Source organism: Microcaecilia unicolor, chromosome 7 (assembly GCF_901765095.1).
Source record: "Microcaecilia unicolor chromosome 7, aMicUni1.1, whole genome shotgun sequence".
NCBI classification, from domain to species: Eukaryota; Metazoa; Chordata; class Amphibia; order Gymnophiona; family Siphonopidae; genus Microcaecilia; species Microcaecilia unicolor.
The window spans coordinates 43,373,158-43,398,773 of NC_044037.1; the positions used below are offsets into that span (position 1 = coordinate 43,373,158).

The window sequence follows — 25,616 nt, forward strand, 5'->3', positions numbered from 1 at the left end:
GTCTAGGCGGAAGATAAGACGCGCAGCAGAGTTCTGAACGGATTGAAGGGGGGATAGATGGTTAAGTGGGAGGCCAGTGAGGAGTAGGTTGCAGTAGTTAAGGCGAGAGGTAATGAGAGAGTGGATGAAAGTTCGGGTGGTGTGCTCAGAGGGGAAAGGGCGAATTTTGCTGATGTTATAGAGAAAGAAGCGACAGGTCTTGGCTGTCTGCTGGATATGGGCAGAGAAGGAGAGGGAGGAGTCGAAGATGACTCCGAGGTTGCGGGCAGATGAGACGGGGAGGATGAGGGTGTTATCAACTGAAATAGAGAGTGGAGGGAGAGGAGAAGTTGGTTTGGGTGGAAAGACAATGAGCTCGGTCTTGGCCATGTTCAGTTTCAGGTGGCGGTTGGACATCTAGGCAGCAATGTGGGATAAGCAGGCCGATACTTTGGCCTGGGTTTCCGCAGTGATGTCTGGTGTGGAGAGATAAAGCTGGGTGTCATCAGCATAAAGATGATATTGGAAACCATGAGATGAGATCAGCGAGCCCAGGGAAGAGGTGTAGATTGAAAAAAGAAGGGGTCCAAGGACAGATCCCTGAGGAACTCCAACAGAGAGCGGGATGGGGGTGGAGGAAGATCCATGAGAATGTACTCTGAAGGTACGGTGGGAGAGATAAGAGGAGAACCATGAGAGGACAGAGCCCTGGAACCCAAATGAGGATAGTGTAGCAAGAAGCAAATTATGATTGACAGTGTCAAAAGCGGCGGATAGGTCGAGGAGGATGAGGATGGAGTAGTGACCTTTGGATTTGGCAAGGAACAGGTCATTACAGACTTTAGTGAGTGCCGTTTCTGTCGAGTGTAGAGGGCGAAAACCAGATTGAAGCGGATCGAGGATGGCATGAGAGGAGAGAAAATCAAGGCAGCGGTTGTGAACGGCGCGTTCAAGTATCTTGGAGAGGAAGGGTAGGAGGAGATGGGGCAGTAGTTGGAAGGGCAAGTAGGGTCTAGTGATGTTTTTTTGAGGAGTGGTGTGACTACAGCATGCTTGAAGGAGTCAGAGACAGTTGCAGTGGAGAGAGAGGTTGAGGATATGACATGGGGGGGGGGGGTGACGGTAGGAGAGATGGTGTTTAGTAAGTTAGTGGGGATGGGATCAGAGGAACAGGTGGTGCATTTCGAGGAGGAAAGAAGGTGGGCGGTTTCCTCCTCGGTGATATCAAGAAAAGAGGAGAAGGAGGCCTGGGTTGGTTGGTTGGTTGAGGGAGTGGGTTAAAGGGTGACGAGGAAGAGGTGGCTTGGTAGTGAATTCGAGGTTGATCTTCTGCACCTTGTCGCGGAAGTAGTCAACCAGTGATTGAGGAGAGAGTGAGGGGGGGTGGGAGCAGAGGGCACTTTGAGGAGGGAGTTAAGGGTGGCGAAGAGACGACGAGGGTTGGAGCCGAGAGAATTAGTCAATTGGGTGTAATAGTCCTGTTTGGCAAGTAATAGGGAGGACTGGAAGGAGGATAGCATGAATTTGTAATGATTGTCAAATTTAATTGATAATTAGATTCAGCTGGTTGAACACAGCCATGCCTATTGAATCTTACCATGAGAGTGAAATAGTCACAACAAATTTCTGCAAGAACATTATACTGTAATCAAAAGGAAATTCCAGAAGAGATTAGAGAAAAACATGTTGAAATGTTTCAATCTGGAAAGGGTCAAAAAATCATTTCTAAAACTCTGGGACTCCACTGAACCATAGTGAGAGCTATTATCTCCAAATGGATGGAGAAGACTTGGAACAGTAGTGAATCTTCCCAAGAGTGGCCAAAGAATTGCAGGCCTCTCTAGCCTCAGTAAAAGTCATAATTCTACAGTAAGAAAGAGACTGGGAAAAATGGGATTCATGAAAGAGTAGCAAGGTGGAAACCACTGCTATCTGAGTAACATCAGTGCTTGTCTCACATTTGCAAAAACACATCTGGATGACCCCCAAGCTTTTGGGGATAATGTTGTATGGACAATTGAATCAAAAGTGGAACTCTGCACAACACAGGTACCATTATGTCTGGCATAAAGCAAATGCTGCATTCCACAGTGAAAACATCGTACCAACAGTCAAACACAGTGTGATGGTGTGGAGTTGCTTTGCTGCCTTGAAACCTGAAAAACTTTCCGTTATTGACAGAACTATGAATTCTGCACTGTACCAGAAAATTTGTGAGGAGAATGTCTGGCCATCTGTCAGAGCTGAAGCTGAAGTATAGTTGGGTTATGCAGCAAGATAATGATTCAAAACACAAAAGCAAGTGTACAACTGAATGACTCAGAAGAAACAAAACTAAGTTTTAGACTGGCCTAGTCAAAGTCCTGATTTGAGCCCAATAGGTATGTGGTGGCAGGACCTGAAACGAAGAGTTAATGCATGAAAACCAATGAATGTGTTTGAATTAAAGCAGTTCTGCAGAGAAGAATGGGCTAAGGTTCAACAACCGCAATATAATAGACTGCTATTAGATTATAGGAATAATTTGGTTACAATGATTACAGTTAAAGGTGGTGCAACCAGTTATTACTTTAGTTTAGATAGCAAATAACTTTTCATATGGGTGATACAGGTGTTAGATAACTTTGTTCCTTAAATAAATAAAGCATTTAATTTAAAAACTATGCTCAGTGTTTACTCAAGTTCCTTTTGTCTAAAATTACGTTTTGTTTACAGATCTGAAACCTTTCAGTGTGACATATCAAAGAATGAAAGACTTTTGCAGTGTAGGAGCAATATGAAAGCAAAGTTTGGACTGGTTTTATAGAGAAGGAGCAGGTGTGCACAAGTTCTCTCTCGAAGGACACAAATATGTGCAATAATAGGTGAAATTGGGAGGGGGGTAAATACTTTTTCACATCACTGTATATGTAGCTTATGCTTGATATCCACAAATGACTCTGTGGGCTTTATTTTGGCTTGTCTTTTCTACTTTCATATTTAAGTATTTCTCTTGTCAGAACTTGCCCCAGTATCACTCTGCCATTTATTTATTTATCTATTTAATTGATTAGTTAGTTTATTTTATCCATTGGTTTTTATTTTCTCTCTCCATTTTTTTTCAACTTATTTGGAATCCAAAGCTGGGTTTCTGGTGACAGAAGCATTCATTCACAATTAGCCAGGAATTCCACCCCCCCTCCCCCCCCCCCCCCCCAAAAAAAAAAAAAAAAAAAATTTCCTAATCTGGTCATTGCATCCATGCACCAGGACTCACTCTTGAGTACTGTATCCTGGGCTCCAAATTCAAAATCCAGTTGTCAGGTATGAGCCTTAATGGTGTCATTTCCCCTGGGGCTTTGGAAGCTGCATCCACAATATCTCCAACCTCAGCCAACCTGGAGTGCTGAAAACAAGTTAGAAATCTACCTGGGGATATTTTATATGAATTTTGCAGCTCTGAGCTACCAGCCTGGCCCTGGAGCCATTTATGAGGGAAGCTGATCTAAAGTTGAGGTTTTCATGTAAGGCTACCATAGGGCACTAATTGAAATCCTCTCAATTTATCTGAATCTTTTTCAAAGTTTCCCAAACCAGTCCTGGAAACACACCTAGCATAATTCAGTACATCAAACCAGCCTGAGACAGCATACGATATAAAATAGAACATAAAACACACAAAACAGTACAATTTTCAACAGCAACAACACAAACATAAAACCACCTCTAAGTATAATTTCAATTTTCAGAGCCGCAGCCTCTGCAAATTAAGAACATAACAATTTTCTTTCATTTTACACAATGTTAAAATCAGGAATTTCTGAAACGGCAAAATGTAAGGTTCTATCCTAAAATCAAGAGGGAACAATATTCCAGAGCAATGGGTTAGCAAATCTAAATGCCTGTTTAGTAGTACAAGCTAACTTCACATAAGCAAGGCCTGTAGACACACAGCTGCTTGCTGTTAAGACTATAAACACCAGGTGAGGACATAGTGATGCAAAAGAGAATACAAATTGGATCTAAAATCCTTGATACCTTAAAAATAATTAAAAGCACCTTGCTCTTCTAAATGATTTGGCAGCCAGTGCAGATTTTTCAAAATTAGCATTATTGATCCCAAGGATTCTTTCCCATTAGCAACCTTACAGCAGTCTTTTCTACTAATTGTATTAATTTACAGGGTAATCCCTGCAGAAGTTAGTTACGGTAGTCAATACATGAGGTTACTAGTGAATGGACCAGAGTGACCAGCTAGCAGCTTCCAAAAAAAGGTTGTAACCACCATTCTAAGCGCCTAACACACACAAAAAGAGCACTAGCGTAGGATGCACTGCAGTGTCTCTTGGTAGTTTTTTGCTTAGCGCGCACTAAACCCACACTGAAAATATTTTTTTATTTTCTAGCACAGGAGGTGTGCCCATGGGTGGCGAGTAGGCGTGCCTGCGCTAATCAGGTAGCATGGGCACATTACCGCACACTACCCAATTAGTGCAGGAGCCTTTATCTCCTCCTGAATAGATAGCGGTAATGGCCACATGCTAATGGGGAAATTAGCACATGGTCATTACCAAAAAAATATGAAAAGGCAGCCATTTTATTGCCATGCTAAAAGTGGCCACAGTGCATGGAAAACCTACATACTAACAACATCGCCAGCCACTTTTTAGCACAGCTTGGTAAAAGGACCCCTAAATTTGGTGCCTTTGACTACCAGGGAATCAGTGGAGAATTGAGCAGAATACCAAAGTATTTTACCACTTTCTGTGCTGATAAATCCTCTCTATCAATCTGATTTTAAGAATATTAATAAATATACATGTATTGGTTCTCTGGCAAAATCAAATTTATCTCATGCGTATTCAATAAAATCATCCTGAGAACCACAATGGTTAGGGGTGGTTTGAGGATCAAATTGGAAAACAGTAGTCTAGTTGTTGTAGTAGCAGCAAAGATAGGAGAATATTTGGATGCAATTTGTGGATTCAGGAAGCAAATAGGCAAATGGTCTACAAGGGCCAGACTGGAAGTTTGGCTTATACATTATTCTCATCTTATATTGTTTTATGATTTGGTCAAGGTTTTAATTTATTGTATGTGTTTTTAAATGCTGCTCGCTTTGTCTGACTTGCATATTAATCTTATATTGTTTTATGGTTTTAGTTTGTTATTTATAATTATTATGGTTTGATTATGATTTTGTTATCTTTTTAAGTGATTATTTGTGTTGATCTCTTTTATGTGATATTTGTCTTTATTTTGTTCTACAGTATTTTAGGCCCCTGACTCAGCCCAGAAGGGTTAAACTTAGCTGTTGGGCGCAGTTTTTACCCCTCTGCTGCTGTTCAATAAAATTGCTTGTTTGGACTGTATAGTCTTTTTTTTTTTTCTGGTCTGTTCATTTTTCCCTTCAATTTGTGGATTGCCAGTTCCATGATCTTTTACTTGCCACACAGTTATTTTAGAAAGCTCAGCCAGTTTCCAGTTTTACTAGAAGGGTAATGTGGAGAGATTGAAGAAAGGGAAAAACACATGGGCCTGGCCCCACCAAAATTTTCTCGTCAGATCCAGTCCCAGCATCAGAGCTTCTCAAGACTCTATTCCTAGCATCAGACCCCTTCTACCTACCTACCAACCAGCATAGTGGCAGGGACTTGCTTTTCAGTTTCTGCTGCACTGCCTGTCCTATGCCATCTTTGGCCACCGGCACAATATGGCTATAGAAATCAGAGATCAAGTACTTTTAGCATGATACAGGAAATATGTACTCTCTAGTTTCAATTCTTGCGTGGTGGTACTGACAGCCAGAATCAGCATAGGAAAGGCAGGGTAAATGGAACTGAAAAACAAATCCCACCACTAAGCAAGAAATTTAGATATGCTGGGGAGATAGGAGAAGGGGATTGATGCTAGAAATAGAGTAGTAATAAGATGCTGAGGGTGGGAGATGGGGTCTGATACTGGGAACAGAGCAGGGAGAAAGGTCTGATGCTGGGGGCTGAAATGGGACTGATGCTAGGAACAGTGGAGGGAGAAGGGTCTGATGGTGAGGCTGGGGCAGACACTGGAGCTGGGTATGTCAGAAGGGACCTGCTGCTGGGCCTAGGAAAAAGAGGCTAGGGGTTGATACATGGCTTGGGGGGGGGGGAGAAGAGGACTGGTGCTAGGACTAGGGTAGGGAGAAAGATCCAGTGTTGACTGAGAGAAGGAGGCTGGGGATGGGAGAAGGAGTCTGAGGGCAAGGAGAAAGGTCTGATGTTGGGGATGGGGTAGGAGAAGGGGTCTGATGCTAGAAATAGGGGAGGGAGAAAGGTCTGATGCTGAGGTTGGGAGAAGAGGTCTATTGCTGGGAATACGGCAAGGAGAAAGGGGATGGAAATGGTAGAAGGGGTCTAATTCTGGGAATAGAGCAAGGAGAAGGAGTCTGATGCTGGAACTATGGCAGGGAGAAAGGTCCGTTGCTGAGGCTGTGCCTGGGAGAAAGGGGACTGTTGCTATGAATAGGGAAGAGGAAAAGGTCTGATGCTGGGCTAGGAGAAAAGGACTGATGGTGGAAATAGGGTAGAGAGAAGGGACTTGAGGCTGGCTTGGAGGTGACATGGAGCTAGGAGTGGGAGAAAGGGGTCTAATACTGGGTCTGGGAGGGCTAAAGAGTCAGAAGGGGGTTAGGACTTGGAGATGAGTCTGGTACTGAGGATGGGGATAGGAGGAGGAGGCTAGGAGCTGATTCAGGTCCTTGGGCTAGGAGATAGATGGAAGCAGATGGTAAGAAGGGTCTCAGTTTGCAGAGAGAAAGGGAAGAAGAGAATGGAATGGACTGGAGGGAAGGGTAATAAGGAGTGAGAGTGGAAACAGAGTGGTGAGAAGGGTAGTGAGACAAATATTGGGTTAAGAGAAAAATTGTATGTTCATTGATAAAAGCAATTTGAATTTAAAAAAGCAAACTTAGGGGTCCTTTTACTAAGCTGAAGTAAGCACTAGCATGTGCTCATTGCAGGTTAAAATGCACTAACCCAAGGCACTCTCAGGCATTCCACGGTAGTTTTTGCATGTGCTAAAATGTAGTTTTTATTTTTTAGTGCTGGGGGCAGGGGTGGGGAGTAGCCATATTCTGTACTAATCGGTTAGCACAGCTGCATTGCCATGCGTGAATCAATTAGTGCACGGTTACCACATAAGCCCTTATCACCTACAAAATTGGTATCGGTACATACTCATGAGGTAATGGCCACGCGCAAATGGGAAAATTAGAGCATTGTCATTATTGTAGAAATAGAAAAATCAGCCATTTCCCAGCAGCACAAAAAATAGCCTAGTGCATGGGAAAGATCCACACTTGTGATAGCCTAGGCCACTTTTTAGCGCTGATTATAAAAGGACCCCTTTATTTACTAACCAGTTTAAACAATGTAAAACCTTTATCCCCCATAATCTTAAACTTGAACTTTCTGCCAAAGGTTGAAACTTAACTGTCAAGGCCTAGAGCAAAGTTTTTCAACCGATGCATCTGCCGTTCCCCAGGTATGCCACGGACACAGGCAGACTGACCGTTTGGGCAGCCAAGCAGTGCCCAAGGACCCAGAGCACCAGGAGGCCCAGTGCCTCCCCCTTTGTGAACCAGCATTTCTCCCACTCTCCTCCCTCCCCCCTGCCCAGCCTACCTTAAACTACATCTTCCAAAGAGGTTCCCTGGCAGCAGCAGTAAATCACAGTTGCTGCTTGCAGCCTACTCGGAATCTTTTTTGTCACAATGTGCCCTCTTCTGACACAACTTCCTGTTTACTTGGAGGCAAACCGGGACAGAAGAGAGTTTCTGAGCAGTCTGCAAACAGTGGCTGTGAATTTTGAACCTCCTTGAAGATGTGGTTTATGGTAGATTGGGTTGGGGGGGGGGGGTTAGAAAGAAAGAGCGGGGATAAAAGTTTCACCTGGGGGTGAAGGAAGAAAGAGAAAAATGCTGGAGCCACGAAGAGAGAAAGGGAAGAAAAAGAAAAATGCTGGACCTGGGGAGTGGAGGAGAATTAGGGAAGAAAGAGAGAAAAAACGGACCCTGAAGGGTGGGAGATGGAAGAAGTGATGGACCCGAGAAGAGGAGGGGAGAAGTGAAGGACCTGAGTCGAAGGGGGAAGAAAGAGAGAAGTGATGGACTCAAGGGGGGGGGGGAAGAAATGATGGGTCCAAGGGATGGAGGAGAAGAAAGAGGAATGATGGGCCTGAACGTGGAGGAGAGGGAGGGAAGAGAGAGGAAGGGGTGTTGTACCACAGAGGAAGGGAGGGACGGGAGAGAAATGATATAGGGAGATGCTGGGGAAGGGGTTGGAGAGAAGAAGTATGCAGATGTCAGGCTACAAGGTAAGGTGGAGTGGGGGACCAAAAATGGGGGATTTTCTGTTTTTACTCCTAGACCTCACAAGAATAAAGTGTTTTGAAAGATGTTCTTCTATTGTGATCTGCTCCTTTACACTGCTGTTTTGGATGTTGTGGATCACTTGCCATGCTGTTTCCAAGAGCAGAAGACAGAGAGGAAAGCAGAAAAAAAAAATTAGGATCAACATGATGGGAAAAATTTCCAGACAACGAAGGTAGAAAAGTGTTTTATTTTGAATGTATTAACTTCATTTAGTTTAGGAAATGTACATCGTGGATGTCTTTGTATTATGTGCAGTATATGAGGAAATGCAATTCTGTTTTTATTTCTTCCATGTGGTGGTACATGCCTAGATTGACTTCTTGGGGTTCCCAGTTCAATTTTTGTCTTTATATCTCTATTTCTAATTTGTGATCCTATTCTGTATGTGGTGAGGGTCCGTCTTTGTTTTGCATGTGACTGGGGTATAGAATTCTGTGGACATGTAGCTTCTGTATAGAGATCTTCAGCTGTCCCACTTGTTCTGTTTTACCAGTAGGTGGAGGTATATTGGTGTTTTGGGGCCCAATGTAATGTTTGTAGTGCTGCCTATTCATATGTAGGGTTCTTGCTATTTGAATCCTAGGAATAAGTGCTACTCTTTATGACATACAGTGGGGGAAATAAGTATTTGATCCCTTGCTGATTTTGTAAGTTTGCCCACTGACAAAGACATGAGCAGCCCATAATTGAAGGGTAGGTTATTGATAACAGTGAGAGATAGCACATCACAAATTAAATCCGGAAAATCACATTGTGGAAAGTATATGAATTTATTTGCATTCTGCAGAGGGAAATAAGTATTTGATCCCTCTGGCAAACAAGACCTAATACTTGGTGGCAAAACCCTTGTTGGCAAGCACAGCGGTCAGACGTCTTCTGTAGTTGATGATGAGGTTTGCACACATGTCAGGAGGAATTTTGGTCCACTCCTCTTTGCAGATCATCTCTAAATCATTAAGAGTTCTGGGCTGTCGCTTGGCAACTCGCAGCTTCAGCTCCCTCCATAAGTTTTCAATGGGATTAAGGTCTGGTGACTGGCTAGGCCACTCCATGACCCTAATGTGCTTCTTCCTGAGCCACTCCTTTGTTGCCTTGGCTGTATGTTTTGGGTCATTGTCGTGCTGGAAGACCCAGCCACGACCCATTTTTAAGGCCCTGGCGGAGGGAAGGAGGTTGTCACTCAGAATTGTACGGTACATGGCCCCATCCATTCTCCCATTGATGCGGTGAAGTAGTCCTGTGCCCTTAGCAGAGAAACACCCCCAAAACATAACATTTCCACCTCCATGCTTGACAGTGGGGACGGTGTTCTTTGGGTCATAGGCAGCATTTCTCTTCCTCCAAACACGGCGAGTTGAGTTCATGCCAAAGAGCTCAATTTTTGTCTCATCTGACCACAGCACCTTCTCCCAATCACTCTCGGCATCATCCAGGTGTTCACTGGCAAACTTCAGACGGGCCGTCACATGTGCCTTCCGGAGCAGGGGGACCTTGCGGGCACTGCAGGATTGCAATCCGTTATGTCGTAATGTGTTACCAATGGTTTTCGTGGTGACAGTGGTCCCAGCTGCCTTGAGATCATTGACAAGTTCCCCCCTTGTAGTTGTAGGCTGATTTCTAACCTTCCTCATGATCAAGGATACCCCACGAGGTGAGATTTTGCGTGGAGCCCCAGATCTTTGTCGATTGACAGTCATTTTGTACTTCTTCCATTTTCTTACTATGGCACCAACAGTTGTCTCCTTCTCGCCCAGCGTCTTACTGATGGTTTTGTAGCCCATTCCAGCCTTGTGCAGGTGTATGATCTTGTCCCTGACATCCTTAGACAGCTCCTTGCTCTTGGCCATTTTGTAGAGGTTAGAGTCTGACTGATTCACTGAGTCTGTGGACAGGTGTCTTTCATACAGGTGACCATTGCCGACAGCTGTCTGTCATGCAGGTAACGAGTTGATTTGGAGCATCTACCTGGTCTGTAGGGGCCAGATCTCTTACTGGTTGGTGGGGGATCAAATACTTATTTCCCTCTGCAGAATGCAAATAAATTCATATACTTTCCACAATGTGATTTTCCGGATTTAATTTGTGATGTGCTATCTCTCACTGTTACCAATAACCTACCCTTCAATTATGGGCTGCTCATGTCTTTGTCAGTGGGCAAACTTACAAAATCAGCAAGGGATCAAATACTTATTTCCCCCACTGTATTTATACATGAATGTTAGGATTTTTTCAGGTTTTGTATATCACAATGTACTTAGTAGTGGAGAGTTTTATTTTGCTATAGCTCAGATGACATGAGAATCAGAATATTTTTTGAATGGTGCCTTCCATGTTTTTGAATGCATGTATAGTCAAAATTTGCATGTAGTGCAAGACTGGAGAAACAGAAGACTTAATTAGGCCAACTTGTGTCTTCAATAAAAATATTCAACTATAAAGATAAAACAATGATTAAAAATGTAATTGTTGAACTTTAAACACAATATTAATACTCGTTTGTTAAATGATAAAATATATAACCTTAAAAAACTAATGGTGTGACCTGACAATTTTTGTGCCTTGTCAGTGTGCTGTGAGATGAAAAAGGTTGAAAATCACTGGCCTAGAACAAATAACCCTTAGAAGGCACAGCAGGGCCTAATTAAGTCTTCTGTTTCTCCAGTCTTGCACTACATGCAAAGTTTGACTTCTCAAGGTTTCTGTTTCTGATTGGTGGTCAATTCTGTAATTTTACCTATTTTACAGGTGTGACAGAAGTGGGGTATTCTAGTGTTTAATTTCTGTGTAGGGATCAGTAGCAATTTGACTTCTGTTTTTCTAGCGGGAAGTAAATTGGTATTCTAATGTCCATTTAGCCCAGTATCCTGCTTCCAGCAGTGGACAATCCAGGTCACAAGTACCTGGCAGAATCCCAGATAGTAGCAAGATTCCATGCTACTTATCCCAGGGACAGCAGTGGCTTTCCCCATTTCTATCTCAATAGCAGAATATGGACTTTTCCTCCAGGAACTTGTCCAAACCTTTTTTAAACCCAGATTCACTAACTGCTGTTACCACATCCTCTGGTAATGAGTTCCAAAGCTAACTATTTATTCATTGAGTGGAATAACATACAAATTCTAGGGTCAGCTCAATAACAGCAACTCAAACTCTCCACCAGCAAATATTTTGGCAGTAACACAAACCCTACATACGTAGCAAACCTGGCATACTAAAACAGCAATAGGAGGAAATATTGCTGTATGTTGTACATTATCTGTGAAGATCTAACTGAATATTTCTGCTTTTGTACATGCTTTAGATCAATACAAATAAAAATGTTAAAAATTCAGTGAGGTGGTGGAGCTGAATTTCATATTGATACAAATTGGTTTATTCGTTATGTGAAGTTTTATTAAATACTAGTATAAAAGGCCCGTTTCATAGGCAATGAAATGGGCGCTAGCAAGGTAATCCCCCCCCCTGCAGCGTCCTTCCTGTCTCCCCTGCCCCCCCTGCAGTCACCCATCTGGTCTCAGGACCCCCTCCCCACCAACCCTCCTCTGCCCCTGCAGTCACGCATGTGCAGCGGCCCTCCTCTGTCCCCTGCTCCCCCTGCAGCCACCCATGTGCAGCAACCCTCCTCTCCCCCTGCAGCTACCCATGTGCAGCGACCCTCCTCTCCCCTGCCCCCCTGCAGCCACCCATGTCCAACGACCCTCCTCTCCTTTCCCCTTGCCCCCCCTGTAGCCACCCATGTCCAGCGACCCACCTCTCTCCCCTGCCCCCCCTGCAGCCACCCATGTCCAGCGACCCTCCTCTCCGCCTGCTCCCCCTGCAGCGTCCCTTCTGTCTCCTCTGCCCTCCCCTGCAGCCACCCATCTGGTCTCAGGACCACCTCCCTCTTCCCTGCCCCCCCTGCAGCCATCCATATCCAGCGACCCTCCTCTCCCCCTGCAGCCACCCATGTCCAGCGACCTGCCCCCCTCCAGCCACCCATGTCCAGCAACCCTGCCCTCCCCCTCAGCGCATCACCCAAACCCCTACCCCCCCAGCGCATCACCCAAGCCCCTACCCCCCCCCCTCGGGCACATCAGCCCCCTCGCCACCCGCAGCCGCCAATACTAACGCTGTCCGGCTGCTGCTGCGTCTCCTGTTGAGCAGCAGCGGCCGGTACAAAAAGAAAAAAGCCAAAAAAAGATTTTAAACCTGAAACACGGCTCCGTAGACAGCCATCTGGCATTAGCTGCAATCTCTGCAGCTGCTCCTCCTCTCTCCTCTGACGTCGCTGCGCTCCTCCGGGGTCTTCCTGCAGGGGCAGTGACGTGGAGGGGAGAGGAGGAGCGGCTGCAGTGACGACAGCCAATGCCAGATGGCTGTCTACGGAGCCGCGTTTCAGGTTAAAAATCTTTTTTTGGCTTTTTTCTTTTTGTACCGGCCGCTGCTGCTCCACAGGAGAAGCAGCAGCGGCTGGACAGCGTTAGTATTGGCGGCTGCGGGTGGCGAGGGAGTTAATGTGCCCGGGGGGGGGGGGGGTAGGGGCTTTGGTGATGCACCGGGGGGAGGATCTTGGGTGATGCATCGAGGGGGGGTAGGGGCTTGGGTGTTGCGCCGAGGGGGGGCACTGAGAGCTGATTGGTAGGCAGGGGGAGGAGTAGGGAAACTACTCCTCCCCTGCCTGGCTCGCGGTTTTGCAGGGCAGGGGCTTGGGTGTTGCGCCGAGGGGGGGGGGCACTGACAGCTGTTTCCCAGGCAGGGGGAGGAGTAAGAAACACGCTCCGCGTGTTTCCCTACTCCTCCCCTTGCCTTGGAATCAGCTGTCAGTGACATCACTGACGTCAGTGCATTCTAAACTTGCCTAGCAGACCACCTCCGAGGGAGCCACGGTACCAGGCACATTAGAACATTGGAGGTGAGAATTATTATATAGGAAATCATAGGCAGGACAGTGGTAAAAGAACATATGCATGTAGCATGGTTTTTGTCCCTTTTAAAATTGTCTACCCTAGTCACAACATTGGAGGAAGCTGTCTGCCCTGTTTTCCCTCCTTGTCCCCATTCTGTCCCTGCCCCACCTTAGGCCTTCAGCTTTCCCAAACAAGTGAGTCACCAACCACCTCTTACTGTCGGACTCTCCCGCACCTCAGGAATAATAGACATGGCCCCAGGAACATTCCTAGCACAGAGAAACTGGCAATTAAATCCAGGTCTTCAATAGTGCAGCAACCGGTGCTACCACTGACTTAGTCGACGGTGTTCTATTTGTCGTCTTAATATTCTGTTTTTGCCTAATGTTCACAAGAAAGCCAAAGGCTGATGTACATACCAGTGATAGGGTTGTTGCACCCGACACACTTCTTTGCAACAAAGGTCTTGTAACAATCCACACAGTAGAAGAGATCTTCCACAGCGGTAAAGCGCTGCCCTGCAAGCTTCTTCTTGCATGTTTCACACACAAAGCACTCGCCATGCCAGGGCTGATCTTGGTAAGTAATTCCTCCAGAAGTAATGGGCTAGTAAACAAGTTTGTAAGGTTAACTAAAAGTAGAACTGCAGTTTTGTTCAGTTCCCTACATATAAGATTACAAAAAAACGCTCATTTTACCAAAATTGACCTTTGATTAAGAACAGCAGACTTGTGCAAGAAACCAGAAATTGTCAAAAAACAGAAAAAATAGTTTATCCATGCTGCTTCAAACTGTACTGTTGTAATCTGTATGTTCTCTAATTTAATGCTGAAAACATTTCATTGTTAGAACAATAATTTTATAAGATGAAGGGAAAATGCATATTAATTGTCTCTAGTTCTATAATATTTCTACAGTTTCATCCAGTGGTGCAGCCACGGGTGGGCATAGACCCACCCACTTTGGACTGAAGCCCACCCAGCAGTGGCACAACAACAATGTGGCTGGTGGAGATCCCCATGCCTCGCCAGCTGAAGACTTACAGCATCTCTCCCTCCAGGAGATTGGGGGATCACTTAATGCCACTACCCTGACTTTTAAATCCTTTAGGTCTTTGCCGGCAGTGGCAACACCTAATTCCTCTTGCTCGCACCAGCCCGAACCGGCCCTCTGGACACAATGTCCTGTTCGTGGGACTAGGAAGTTGCATCAGAGGGATGACTCGGAGCCAGCACAAGCAAGGGGAATGAGTTGCTGTTCGCTTTTGGTGAAGACTAAAGGTTTTAAAGATACTGGGGAGGTTGGGGGTATGGAGTTAAGTGACCCAATCGATTGCCTGGTGGGGAGGGAGAGATGCTGCTCAGAGGGGCAGCAGCAAGGGCCGGGGTTGTCATGCTCACCTACTTTAAGCTCAGACCCACCCAAAATTGGGTGTCTGGCTACGTCCCTGGTTGCATCTAGGAAGTTATCTAGGAAATTTGACTTAAGATTTGAAGTGTCTTACATTTTTTTTTTCAGTCTTAAAAATATTTCAGTCTAAAGACTGGACAGAGTTTTCAAAATAAAGTGCTGATACAGTTACTAAGGCCACGCCCACTAGAATCCTCCACATGGAATAAGAGAACTAATTTTAGGGTTTATAGGGTTTTCCACATTTTTTAGAATTTTAAACTTGTTTCCATAATCTCGTGCTTTCATTCTTCCTGGACTCCTTTCTTTCACTAACAAATGTGTACACTGGATCAAATTCCAGGCTGAAACTTCATAACGCAAACACATTCTATAAGAAAAGCTCATAAAATATTTTTGCTCTATTTCATTGTTTCATATTCCACCGATCCAAATCATTCCTAGTCACTGCTCATCTGGGTCTTACTGTCCTTATTTAGATAGTACCAACCTTCACTGTACAGATTATAATGGAAGTTTATATTTTATTCTGTGTAAATTGCTTTAAATGTTAATGCAGACTCCCCTACCATAGCTCCTTAAAGGTGCAATATGATGAGCCCCTTTAAAAAACAAACAACCCTCTTTTGGTACTTACATTCTTGCATTTCACACAGTTCTTGCCAAATTTCTGCTCATGGCAGTTGACACAAAAGACCTCTTCTCCTTTTGGAAAGAAACTGCCAGTACCTATGGCTTTCTTGCATTGACTGCAGATAAAGCATTCCTCATGCCAAGCACTGCCCTTGTATTCAACACTGCGGCTTCCTGCAATAAAGAAGACACAGAAGTACATGTAATTGGCCAAGGGTATTGAAATTTGGTCAGTGCTACACACCTCCAAAATGGGAGCAAACTTAATATAATCAAGCATGATTAGTTACACAGGAAAACAAGTGGGGAAAGCATGGAGAGACTGAGCATACTTCATGAAATTCTTTCCAATCCCTTTACGTGTGTGTTGGGGGGGGGGGGCGAGGGGGGTTGCCTCTTGTTTGTGCATATCTGATCTGAAGGAAAGAGGGAAGGGGTGATTAGAATGGAGTTCTACCCAAACAGTCCATTGATCTGGAAAGAATAATTAATTTAAACCAATGTCAAAATAACATATCTAACCATTAGATGTCACCATAACCAATTTCAACTGATGAATTTTAGTCTAACCACAGGGTGCAACTGTCCCAAGGCAACAGGTATTGCTATGCTTCTCCACAACTAAGTGGAGTACACATATCCAGTAGCAAACTACACAGTACAATCTGTGGATGTCACTGAACATAGCAACCATTTAGACAGCTATATGGTTTAGTCACTAAGTTTCACAGTAGAATTTACAACAAAGAAAATTAAACACATTAAAATTGCTAACAGCCAGCCCAGTGTGGACAAAGATATGGCAAGGGGGGAGGGGGGTATGGTAATGTAAGCTTGCAAAGCATGCCTTGTGTCTGTGTGTGCATGAGCATATACATATATGCATGTATCTGTGTTGGCTGTGTAAATCTATCGTGGAGGAAGGGAGGACAGTTTGAATGAAGCAAGTCCCCTAACTGCTGGGCTACAGTGAATCAGTGTTTCCTTGTCATCAGCAGCAGACAAATCCAGAGACTTGTGTGTTATGACCATTTACCATCAGATGAAGATAGAGAGTACCAAACTGAACTCTGCCACATAGAACCATATGCTCCTTGGTCAGTCAGTATTCTCTATCTCCAGCAGGTGGTAGATGGCCTCTCACAAGCTCCTGGTTTTTGTACTTCTGTGGTTCTGGTTCCTGGTTCCCTGGTTCAGTTAAGCTTGGGGGGGGGGGGGGTGTAAGTCAGTAGAGATGCCTAACGTGGGGTACACCTGGTTGTGCCAGGTCCTTTCCCCCTCTCCTGCCACTTCTTTCCTCCTCTTCACAGAACTTTGAAAAACAAATAATAATACCAGTGCTTAAAAATCAACATTACACAATAAATGAGTCTAAAGCACTGATTTTACAGTTATTGTGTAATGCTGATTTTTAAGCACTGATATTTTATTGTGTATTGTTTTACATACATTGAATTTTATGTAGTGATTTTATGTTTTTTTCTTGTTTTTTTTTTAATATACACTAGAGCAATAAATATTTAACTTTATTGATCCTGAGGTGTGTCTAGCCCTCCGACATTCCCACTTCCTTTGTGTATTATTATCTTTCTGTTGGACATGTGGGAAGGAAGGAGGTGTGAATGAGCACATCATGTAAAAGAAGCAAACATTTTTTTCAGTGAAAATAAATTCCTAGAACAAGAGGTCATGATATATTTTATTTGTTTAAAACACTTTTATTTACCACAATATTGATTTTAAAAAGCACCCTATATGTTTTACAAATTAGCATCCATGATAATTACATAAAACCCATACATTACAACATAACTTAGAATTTACCTGTAACTTCATAAGATAGAGGTTGGATATTTTATCATTTACAATCCTTTACAAGTTAAGGGGTTCTTTTTCTAAGCTGCAGTAAGCACTAACACATGCTTACCGCAGCTTGAAGTGCCTTACCATAGGGTACACTCAGGCATCCTGCAGTAATTTTGCCATCAGCACCCACTAAAAAATAGGTTTTATTTTTTAGCGCTGGGGGTGGATGATGGGGCAGAGAGTAGGTGTGTTCTCTGCTAATCAGCGCAGCTACATTGTGTGTGGTTAGCACATGAGCCCTTACCACCTTCAAAATAGATGGTGATCGGGGCTCACACGCTAATGGGAATATTAGCTCATAGCCATTAATATAAAAAAAATTGGAAATTCAGCCATTTTACCCATGTGGAAAAAAATGGCCTTAGCAAGTGGGAATGACTCATGTAAGCATGTGCTAAGGCCACTTTTTACTGCAGTTTTGTAAAAGGGCTCCTAATTAACTAAGGAGTCCTTTTGCAAAGCTGCAGCAAAAATAGACCTTAGCGCAACCTTACACAGTTCTTTCCTGCATGCTACTGCTATAAAAACCCAGATTTTCTATTTTTTACATTAACGGCCATGCGCTAATGTTGCCATTAGTGAGCAAGCAAAAAGACAGCACAAAGGGCCTTTAAAAACAAAAGGGACACAGTGCTTATGTTAAAAACCTTTAATAATCCAATTTGGATTATTAAAGGTTTTTAACATAAGCACTGTGTCCCTTTTGTTTTTAAAGGCCCTTTGTGCTGTTTTTTTGCTTGGACTTTGTGCTTCGTTCCCTCTCTTTGTTACACTGCCATTAGTGAGCAACCATTTTTAAAAATTACCATAGGATCACTTACCGACACCTATTTTATAGGTAATAAGGGCTCCTGTGCTATCCATTTGCTAACCAGTTAGCACATAACATAGTAACATAATAGATGACGGCAGAAAAAGACCTGCATGGTCCATCCAGTCTGCCCAACAAGATAAACTCATATGTGCTACTTTTTGTGTATACCTTACCTTGATTTGTATCTGTCATTTTCAGGGCACAGACCGTATAAGTCTGCCCAGCACTATCCCTGCCTCCCAACCACCGGCTCTGGGACAGACCGTATAAGTCTCCCTAGCAATATCCTCGCCTCCCAACCACCAGCCCCGCCTTCCACCACCGGCTCTGATTAGCGCAGGAACACTACTCTCCACCCCTGGCACATCCACTCCGAAATAAAATACAAAAAATTATTTAGCACAAGTTAGCATGCAGACATTCAAAACCTACCGTGTGATGCTGTAGTTCGCCCTGGGGTAGTCCAGATTTTGCTGCATTAGGTGTGCATAAGTGCCTAACACATCTTAGTAAAAAGGTTCCTAAATGCTTCACTGAATAAGAAGTCTTTCAGAGACTTTCTAAATTGCTTTTCATCAGTCTCAGCTATAACATGAGAAAGTAATATGTTCAACAGACAAGGACACATGGCTGAGAAAGCCATTGATTTCAGTGATGGTACAGTAAACAAGTTGGCAGACTCAGATTGCAACATATACCTAGGACAAAGCAACCCAACAGCTTTATCAGGTAATCTGGGATATTTAAATAGTCCCTTTACACTTTAAAAATTAGCCAACAAATTTTAAGCTTAAGCCTGCATGCCACAAGCAATCAATTTAACAACAACAAAAAAATCATCCACATCTAGTCATTACCTAGCTGTAGCATTTTGTACTAATTGCATGGCTCAAAAGTGACTGGGTTGGAGTTCCAAATATATTGCACTGCAGTAATCAAGGCCACTCTAGACCATAGACTGTAACACCGAACAAAAATTGTCAGAGATCCCAAAACAGTATAATACATTTTATGTTGCTTATCCTAGAAATAAGCAGTGGATCTTCTGAAGTCCATTTTAATAATGGCTTATGGACTTTTCTTTCAGGAAGCTACCCAAACCTTTTTTTTAAACCCACTAAGCTAACTGCTTTTATCACATTCTCTGGCAACACATTCCAGAGTTTAATTACACACTGAGCAAAGAAATATTTTCTCCAATTCGTTTTAAATTTACTACTTTGTAGCTTCATTGCATGCCCCCTAGCCCTAGTATTTTTGGAAAGAGTAAACAAACGATTCACATCTACCTATTCCACTCCACTCATTATTTTATATACTTCTATCATATTTATTTTATTTTATATCATTTATACCCCACCTTTTCCCACCACTGGCAGGCTCAATGTGGCTTACAGCATTTAGGAAACAAACAGTAAAGTACAATAAAGTGAAAGTGACATGGATGGCGTAAAGTTACAAGGGTAAGATAAAGTAATTGAGGTATCTCCCCTCAGTCATCTTTTCTCCAAACTGAAAAGCCCTAGCCATTTCAGCCTTTCCTCATAGGGAAGTTATCCCATCCCCTTTATCATTTTCGCCACCCTTCTCTATACCTTTTCTAATTCCGCTATATCTTTTTTTGAGATGCGGTGACCAGAATTGCACACAGTATTCAAGGTGTGGTCGCACCATGAAGCGATACAAAGGCATTTTAACATCCTCGTTTTTATTTTCCATTCCTTTCCTAATAATACCTAACATTCCATTTGCTTCCTTTACTGCCACAGCACACTGAGCAGAGGGTTTCAAAGTATCATCAACGATGACTCCTAGATCCTTTTCCTGGTCGGAGACTCCTAATGCAGAACCTTGCATCATGTAGCTATAGTTCGGGTTCCTCTTTCCCACATGCATCACTTTGCACTTGCTTACATTAAACATCATCTGTCATTTGGATGCCCAGTCTCGTAAGGTAATCTTGCCATTTTTCACAATCCTCTTTCAATTTAACAACTTTTAATAACTTTGTGTCGGCGGCAAATTTTAATTACCTCACTAGTTATTCCCATATCTAAATATGTTAAAAAGCAGCGGTCCCAACACACCCCTTCAGAACCCCACTATCTACCCCTCTCCAAACCTGCAGCACCAGATTTATGGCTGGCAGCGATGCTTATTAAGTACTGCCAGCCAAAGAGATTCGCTGGAGCCCCGCCAGCCAAAGAGATTTGCTGGAGCCCCTGCCTGAGCATCAGAAGTCAGCGGGATGCTCCAGCCACTGATGCTGGCACTTCCACACATGCTCAGTTCAGTGCAGATGTGTCGGCGTTGGAGGCTAAAGCACCTGCCAGCTTCCTCACTGCTCAGGCAGCACAGGCGGGGTCTCCAGCGACAAATCTCTTCAGCTGGCGTGGCTTGTGCATCCCCGCCAACAAAGGTATGATGTGGCAGTGGCAGCAGCTAGGGGATGAGAGAAAATGTATGCCGCCCCCCCCCCCCCCAGTCCACTCCCAGGCTCTCTCCAAAATTAAGTTCTGGCTACACCCCTGCTCCAGTCACACTTCACTCACTGTCTCTCTTGTGGTTATGTGTTTTGCAGTGGTCCTCTTTTTTTTAGATGAGGGAAGCTTAGCAGCATCCAAGTGTTGGGCTTTACCTCGTATCTCTCTCAGGGCTTCAGCACTCACTGGCTCTATCACTCCCAGCATACAAATCCTTTCCTTATCAAAGATTAAGAATGAGCGAATCGCTGCGCCGGCTGTCATGGGGGCTGGAGTGGACGGTTGGGGGGCGGACTATAGCTTCATTTCCACCATGCAGGGTCGGCATGGTCTGTCCAGACGATTCACCTCGCTCCCTGACATCGAAGGCATACTTCTCTCAGCTAGCCTCGAAGGTCCTGCCACAGCTCTCCATTACAGACTGTCTTGCTGAAAGCTGTTAACCCAATCATCTCAGCTTCTGGATTCTACCTCAGCCCAGCCTGTCTCGGATAGCCTCCTCCTAGGATTCATCATATAACCACCAGTCCTTCCTAATTGCATCTTCATGGACCATTTTAGACTCTTTTGCCCTTTCCCCCTTTTCTTCTTCCCTTGTTCCTTTTATCCTATCTCTTTTGATTGTAACTGTATAACAACTGATCTGGCGACCGCCTTATCATTACATTATAAGCCACTTTGAGCCTGCATACCTGTGGGAAAAAGTGGGATATAAATGTACTAAATAAATTATAGGCCAGCAGTAGCTTTATTCTGCTACTCACTCTTTTCTGAGGATCAGGATCAGATCACCCCAGAGATCTATCCCTCCTCTTCTCTTTGGCACTCTCTGTTTCGGGGGACAGCTGTGGATCAGAGCAGAGCCCCCCCCCCCCCCCCGATCAATCTCTTTAGGAACTGGACTTTCTCCTTTATTTATACACCTGACAGGGGTGTAGCTACTGGTGGGCCCAGACCCACCCAGTGTTTAAGCGCTGAAAACTGTCAGCCACAGCCTTTCTGCCCTTGCAACTCAGCCACCTCCAGTCCCACCTGCTTTTTGGCAGTCGGACACAGCTCTTCTGACTTAAATCTGGTCCTCAGTAAGCCAGCGTGAGCACTGCATTGCCATCCCATATCGCCCCACTGCCGCTCTCACTTCTCGCGGTCTCCACTCTCCGACCTACCTTCTCAGCTGCTGCGCCTGCACCACTCTCTGGTTTGTTTGTTTATTTTTTGTTACATAAAAGCTCCTGCTCCTCAGCTGCACACTGTACTGCCTTGCTTCCCGCAGCGCGCATGGCATGCTGCTGCTGACGCCGCATGCAATGCCTCAGGGGAAAGGCTGCCGACTGTGTCACAGGCGAGGCTCCTCCATCCCACACTGTGCCTGCCCTGCTGGCCGGGTCTACTTAGATGATTTAGTCTGTTCCAATAATCGATCACACAATCATCACAGCTGCTGAGCACTCCCTTGCAGCCCCAAACAAAAGGTACAGGAGCCAGGATGCTCTGCACCACATGCAATTGCAAGCAGCAGCCCAGCAGGTAATGCATATATTTTTTTAACCACCGTGTCATGTAATTGTAATCAAGCTGCTGGCTGGTGGTGGTGGGCTTCAGGGTGGGGTAAACACTTCACTGCCTAGGGCAAAAATGATATATTTAATCAAAGGTTCTGATAGGCTCCAGAGTAGAGTAACCTACCTACTCTAGTTCTATATACTCTTAGTTGTAGAACTGTTTATTCTTCCAAACAAATGTTATAGCTTCAGTTCTACTGGGCTGCATTCATGCAATAGACCACCACCCCTACTCAGTCAATTGACACGTTTCTGGAGCAAGGGCTCAGAATGTTTTTTCTGCAAACGCACAGGAACACACACATTTTGGCAGCCTGCTGCGATTACTTTTTACTGCTTATAAACAGGATACTAATAAGTTTTTAGAGAATGTTTTGGAATTCACATAAGAGAACGCCATACTTTATTTTCTTGCAGTTCTGTTCAAGGTGTGTAAGAAAGGAATGTGAATTTCTCCCTGTGAATTTGGTTAGTTCAGTCCAGCTACACATGGGTCAGATACTCGGGATATCCCTAATAAATATGCATGCGATAGATTTATATTCAGTAGGCTACTCTGAAAACATGACCCATTAGCTGCCCTTGAAGACTGAAATCAAGTACCCCTACACTAGAGAGAGAGAAAAAAATTGAGGCAAAGGGTGGATGGGTTGGGTAGTACTAGCTTGTCTGGGATATATTTTTTATTTTTCTGTAGATAGTATTTTACACATCCAGACCATGATACTATCCTATATTCAAGCATATGCTCCCTCCTTTTTGCTGAAGTTTTCTTTTAATGTTTCTAATATATATAGCACAGGGCCACAAAAATGCCTTCGACAATCTGGTTTACAGGATGAAATAGAATTGCATACGATGGAGGCACTGCAGGCAACTTTCATGCATATGAATTTTGAATATCCTGAAAAGCTGATGTATTGTGTGAGTCCAGTTACTAGGTTGAGAACCATTGGATTAGTGGAAGACTAAACCTATTCTGATAGGCTTAACCAAAATAAAGGGACCTTTTTACTAAAGGGCATTAAAAGCCCTAACGCGCACTTAGCATGTGAAAAACAGGCTACCAAAAAGCTTGTTAAAGCATTGTGCGGTAATTAGCCTGTTTCCATGTGCTAATTGCACTTTATTTGTTTTTTTGTTTTTTTAATTCAGGGAATGGGCATGGAAGAGCTTTCAGCGCTTCTAGCGCCCACTAACTGAATTAACACAGAATTAATGCCCTAATTACTGCAGCAATAGATCTGGGCTTAGTATACAGGAAAGTCCCACATTAAAATACGTTAAGTCCAGATGTTAATACCGTTTAATAAAAGGGCCCCAAAGTTTGTAAAGTGTGTATTATCCATTGATATTCACAAATGGATTTTTTACCATAGCAAAAGGTAATAATTTTACTAATGTGAATTTCAGACTAAACACTTTAGTCTAAAGGACCAGTGTTGATAGTTATTAAATTCTCAGATTATTTGCAGGTGAACAATAGTCTGTATTTGTCTTTGGCAATGTATTTTGTAACCTGCTCAGAACTGTAGATGATGCGGGCTAGAAATCTTATAAATAAATAAATGTGATAGAGAACTGGTTTAAAGAGCTTTCCTGGAAAGAGAGAACCTTCCATGCTTCTGCAAGGGAACAGCAGACTATCTGACCCTGCCAGTAATACAGCTTTTCACAACCCAATGCAACAGGCTGGGCCCAACAACCAAAAATGTTAGCTTGTGGTTTGTGTCCATTTTTTTTTTCAGTTCATTCCAGCTTAGATATGTTAACCCCCAACAGTTACAGACCTGGTAAGATATGTTTGTGGCATCCATTGCAACGAGCAGAATCCTCTTTGGTGCCGCATTTGCCACAGAGAATCCTGTTGTCCTTAAAAATAAACTGCTCGGTAGCCAGAGGGTGATAACACTTGGCACAGCGGAAGCAGGTGTCATGCCAGTAACGGTTTTTGTAATGCACCTCCTATGAGGAAACAGTAATCTCAAATCAGTGTTATGCCAATCTCTTTGTTTTATTATATAGTGTATGCCAACTGCAAAACTTGAAATTGGTAACATGATTTCCTTTGCCTCTACTCATTGGGTAAAAAGTTCTCCTTTTCTGTTGTTATTGAAAATGAACTAACTGAATTCTCGTGTATTGTGCAATGATCTGCAGACTTTTAATGAACACACAATCAATGATGTGTCTGGAAATACTTGTGTTTTGCATCTACTGAAACAAGAAGATTTTTAAATGAATTACTCAGGCACAGTAGTCTACAATTTATTTTATTATGATTTTGCTCACTGGGGGTATTTCCTTGTGCCTGGAAGACTCACAATCTAATTTTGTAGCTGAGGCAATGGAGCGTTAAGGGGTCCTTTTACAAAGGCGCGCTGAAAAATGGCTTGCGGTAGTGTAGGCGCAGGTTTTAAGTGAGCGCCGATCCATTTTTCAGTGTGCCTGTAAAAAGGCCTCTTTTTTTTGCCAAAAATGGACATACAGCAAAATCAAAATTGCCACTCGTCCATTTTGGGTCTCAGACCTTACCGTACCGTCAGCCATAGACCTAGTGGTAAAGAATCTGGGCAGCAATGACCTAAGTGCATCATATACCACTTGGTGCATGTCCATTACGCACGCCCGAAAATAAAAAATATTTTTCAGACGCACATAGCGGACGCGCGGCAAAATTGAAATTACCACAAGGACCACACAGTAACCGGGCGGTAACTCCAATTTGGCGCATGTCCACGCCTACGCGGCATAGTAAAAGGGGCCCTAAGTGACTTGCCTGAGATCACAAGGAGCAGCAGTGGGATTTGAACCAGGCACCCCTGGATGTCAAGGCTGGTGCTCTAACCACATGTCCACTCCTGCACTCCATTTATTTTATTAATGTTGGTGTTCTTTCTTAAGTTGCCTGTAATGATCTGAAATGTGAGGCCCTTTTTCTAACTGTGGGCCTCTTTTACTAAGGCATGCTAGCATTTTTAGCACGCACTAATATTTAGGGTGCACTAAATTTAAGCGATGTCCATATGGACATCACTAACAGCACACTGTAATATTAGCACATGCTAAAAATGCTAGCGCACCTTAGTAAAAGAGCCCCTGTGTTAGGCGCTAACATGTTCCTAACGCAGCGTAAGATGGTGTACCGTGGGATTCGGAAAGTCCCAAATGTATGCATGTTAACCACATGCTGAGATAATTTTTAAACATTTTTAATGAGGCGGCATGTCTGGGGGCAGAAAGTGGTGGACATTGGTCTTCAGGAACTGAGTTTGATTCCCGGCACAGGCAGCTCCTTGTGACTCTGGGCAAGTCACTTAACCCTCCATTGCCTGCCACATTGAGCCTGCCATGAGTGGGAAAGCGTGGGGTACAAATGTAACAACAAAAGAAATTCTCCTTTGCTAATAATCAGTTAGTGCAGCTACATTACTACATGCTAACTGGTTACTGCAGGAATAGCGCTTGAGCCCTTACTGCCTACAAAATGGGTGGCAGTAAGTACATATGTGCTAATTTTTTAATGGCCGCGCACTAATGACAACATTAACGGCCATTAATACAGACAATAGAAAAGGGTTAAAAATGGCCTTA

The 25,616-nt window shown here is 43.8% G+C and overlaps 2 protein-coding genes across 5 annotated transcripts in view; one reads left to right on the forward strand and one right to left on the reverse strand.

The window, feature by feature from the left end:
• The window catches only part of MAP7D3 (MAP7 domain containing 3), a 387,643-nt gene that overhangs the window by 319,617 nt on the left and 42,410 nt on the right, over positions 1–25,616 (forward strand). The window lies entirely within an intron of this gene.
• Positions 1–25,616, reverse strand: part of FHL1 (four and a half LIM domains 1) — a 129,803-nt gene that overhangs the window by 2,397 nt on the left and 101,790 nt on the right. For both annotated transcript variants that reach the window (XM_030210059.1, XM_030210057.1), the window contains 3 exons: positions 23,813–23,987; positions 15,302–15,471; positions 13,674–13,860 (listed from right to left, as the gene is read on the reverse strand). In XM_030210059.1, coding sequence (XP_030065919.1) covers positions 13,674–13,860; positions 15,302–15,471; positions 23,813–23,987 — 532 coding nt within the window. The remainder of the gene's footprint in view (positions 1–13,673; positions 13,861–15,301; positions 15,472–23,812; positions 23,988–25,616) is intronic.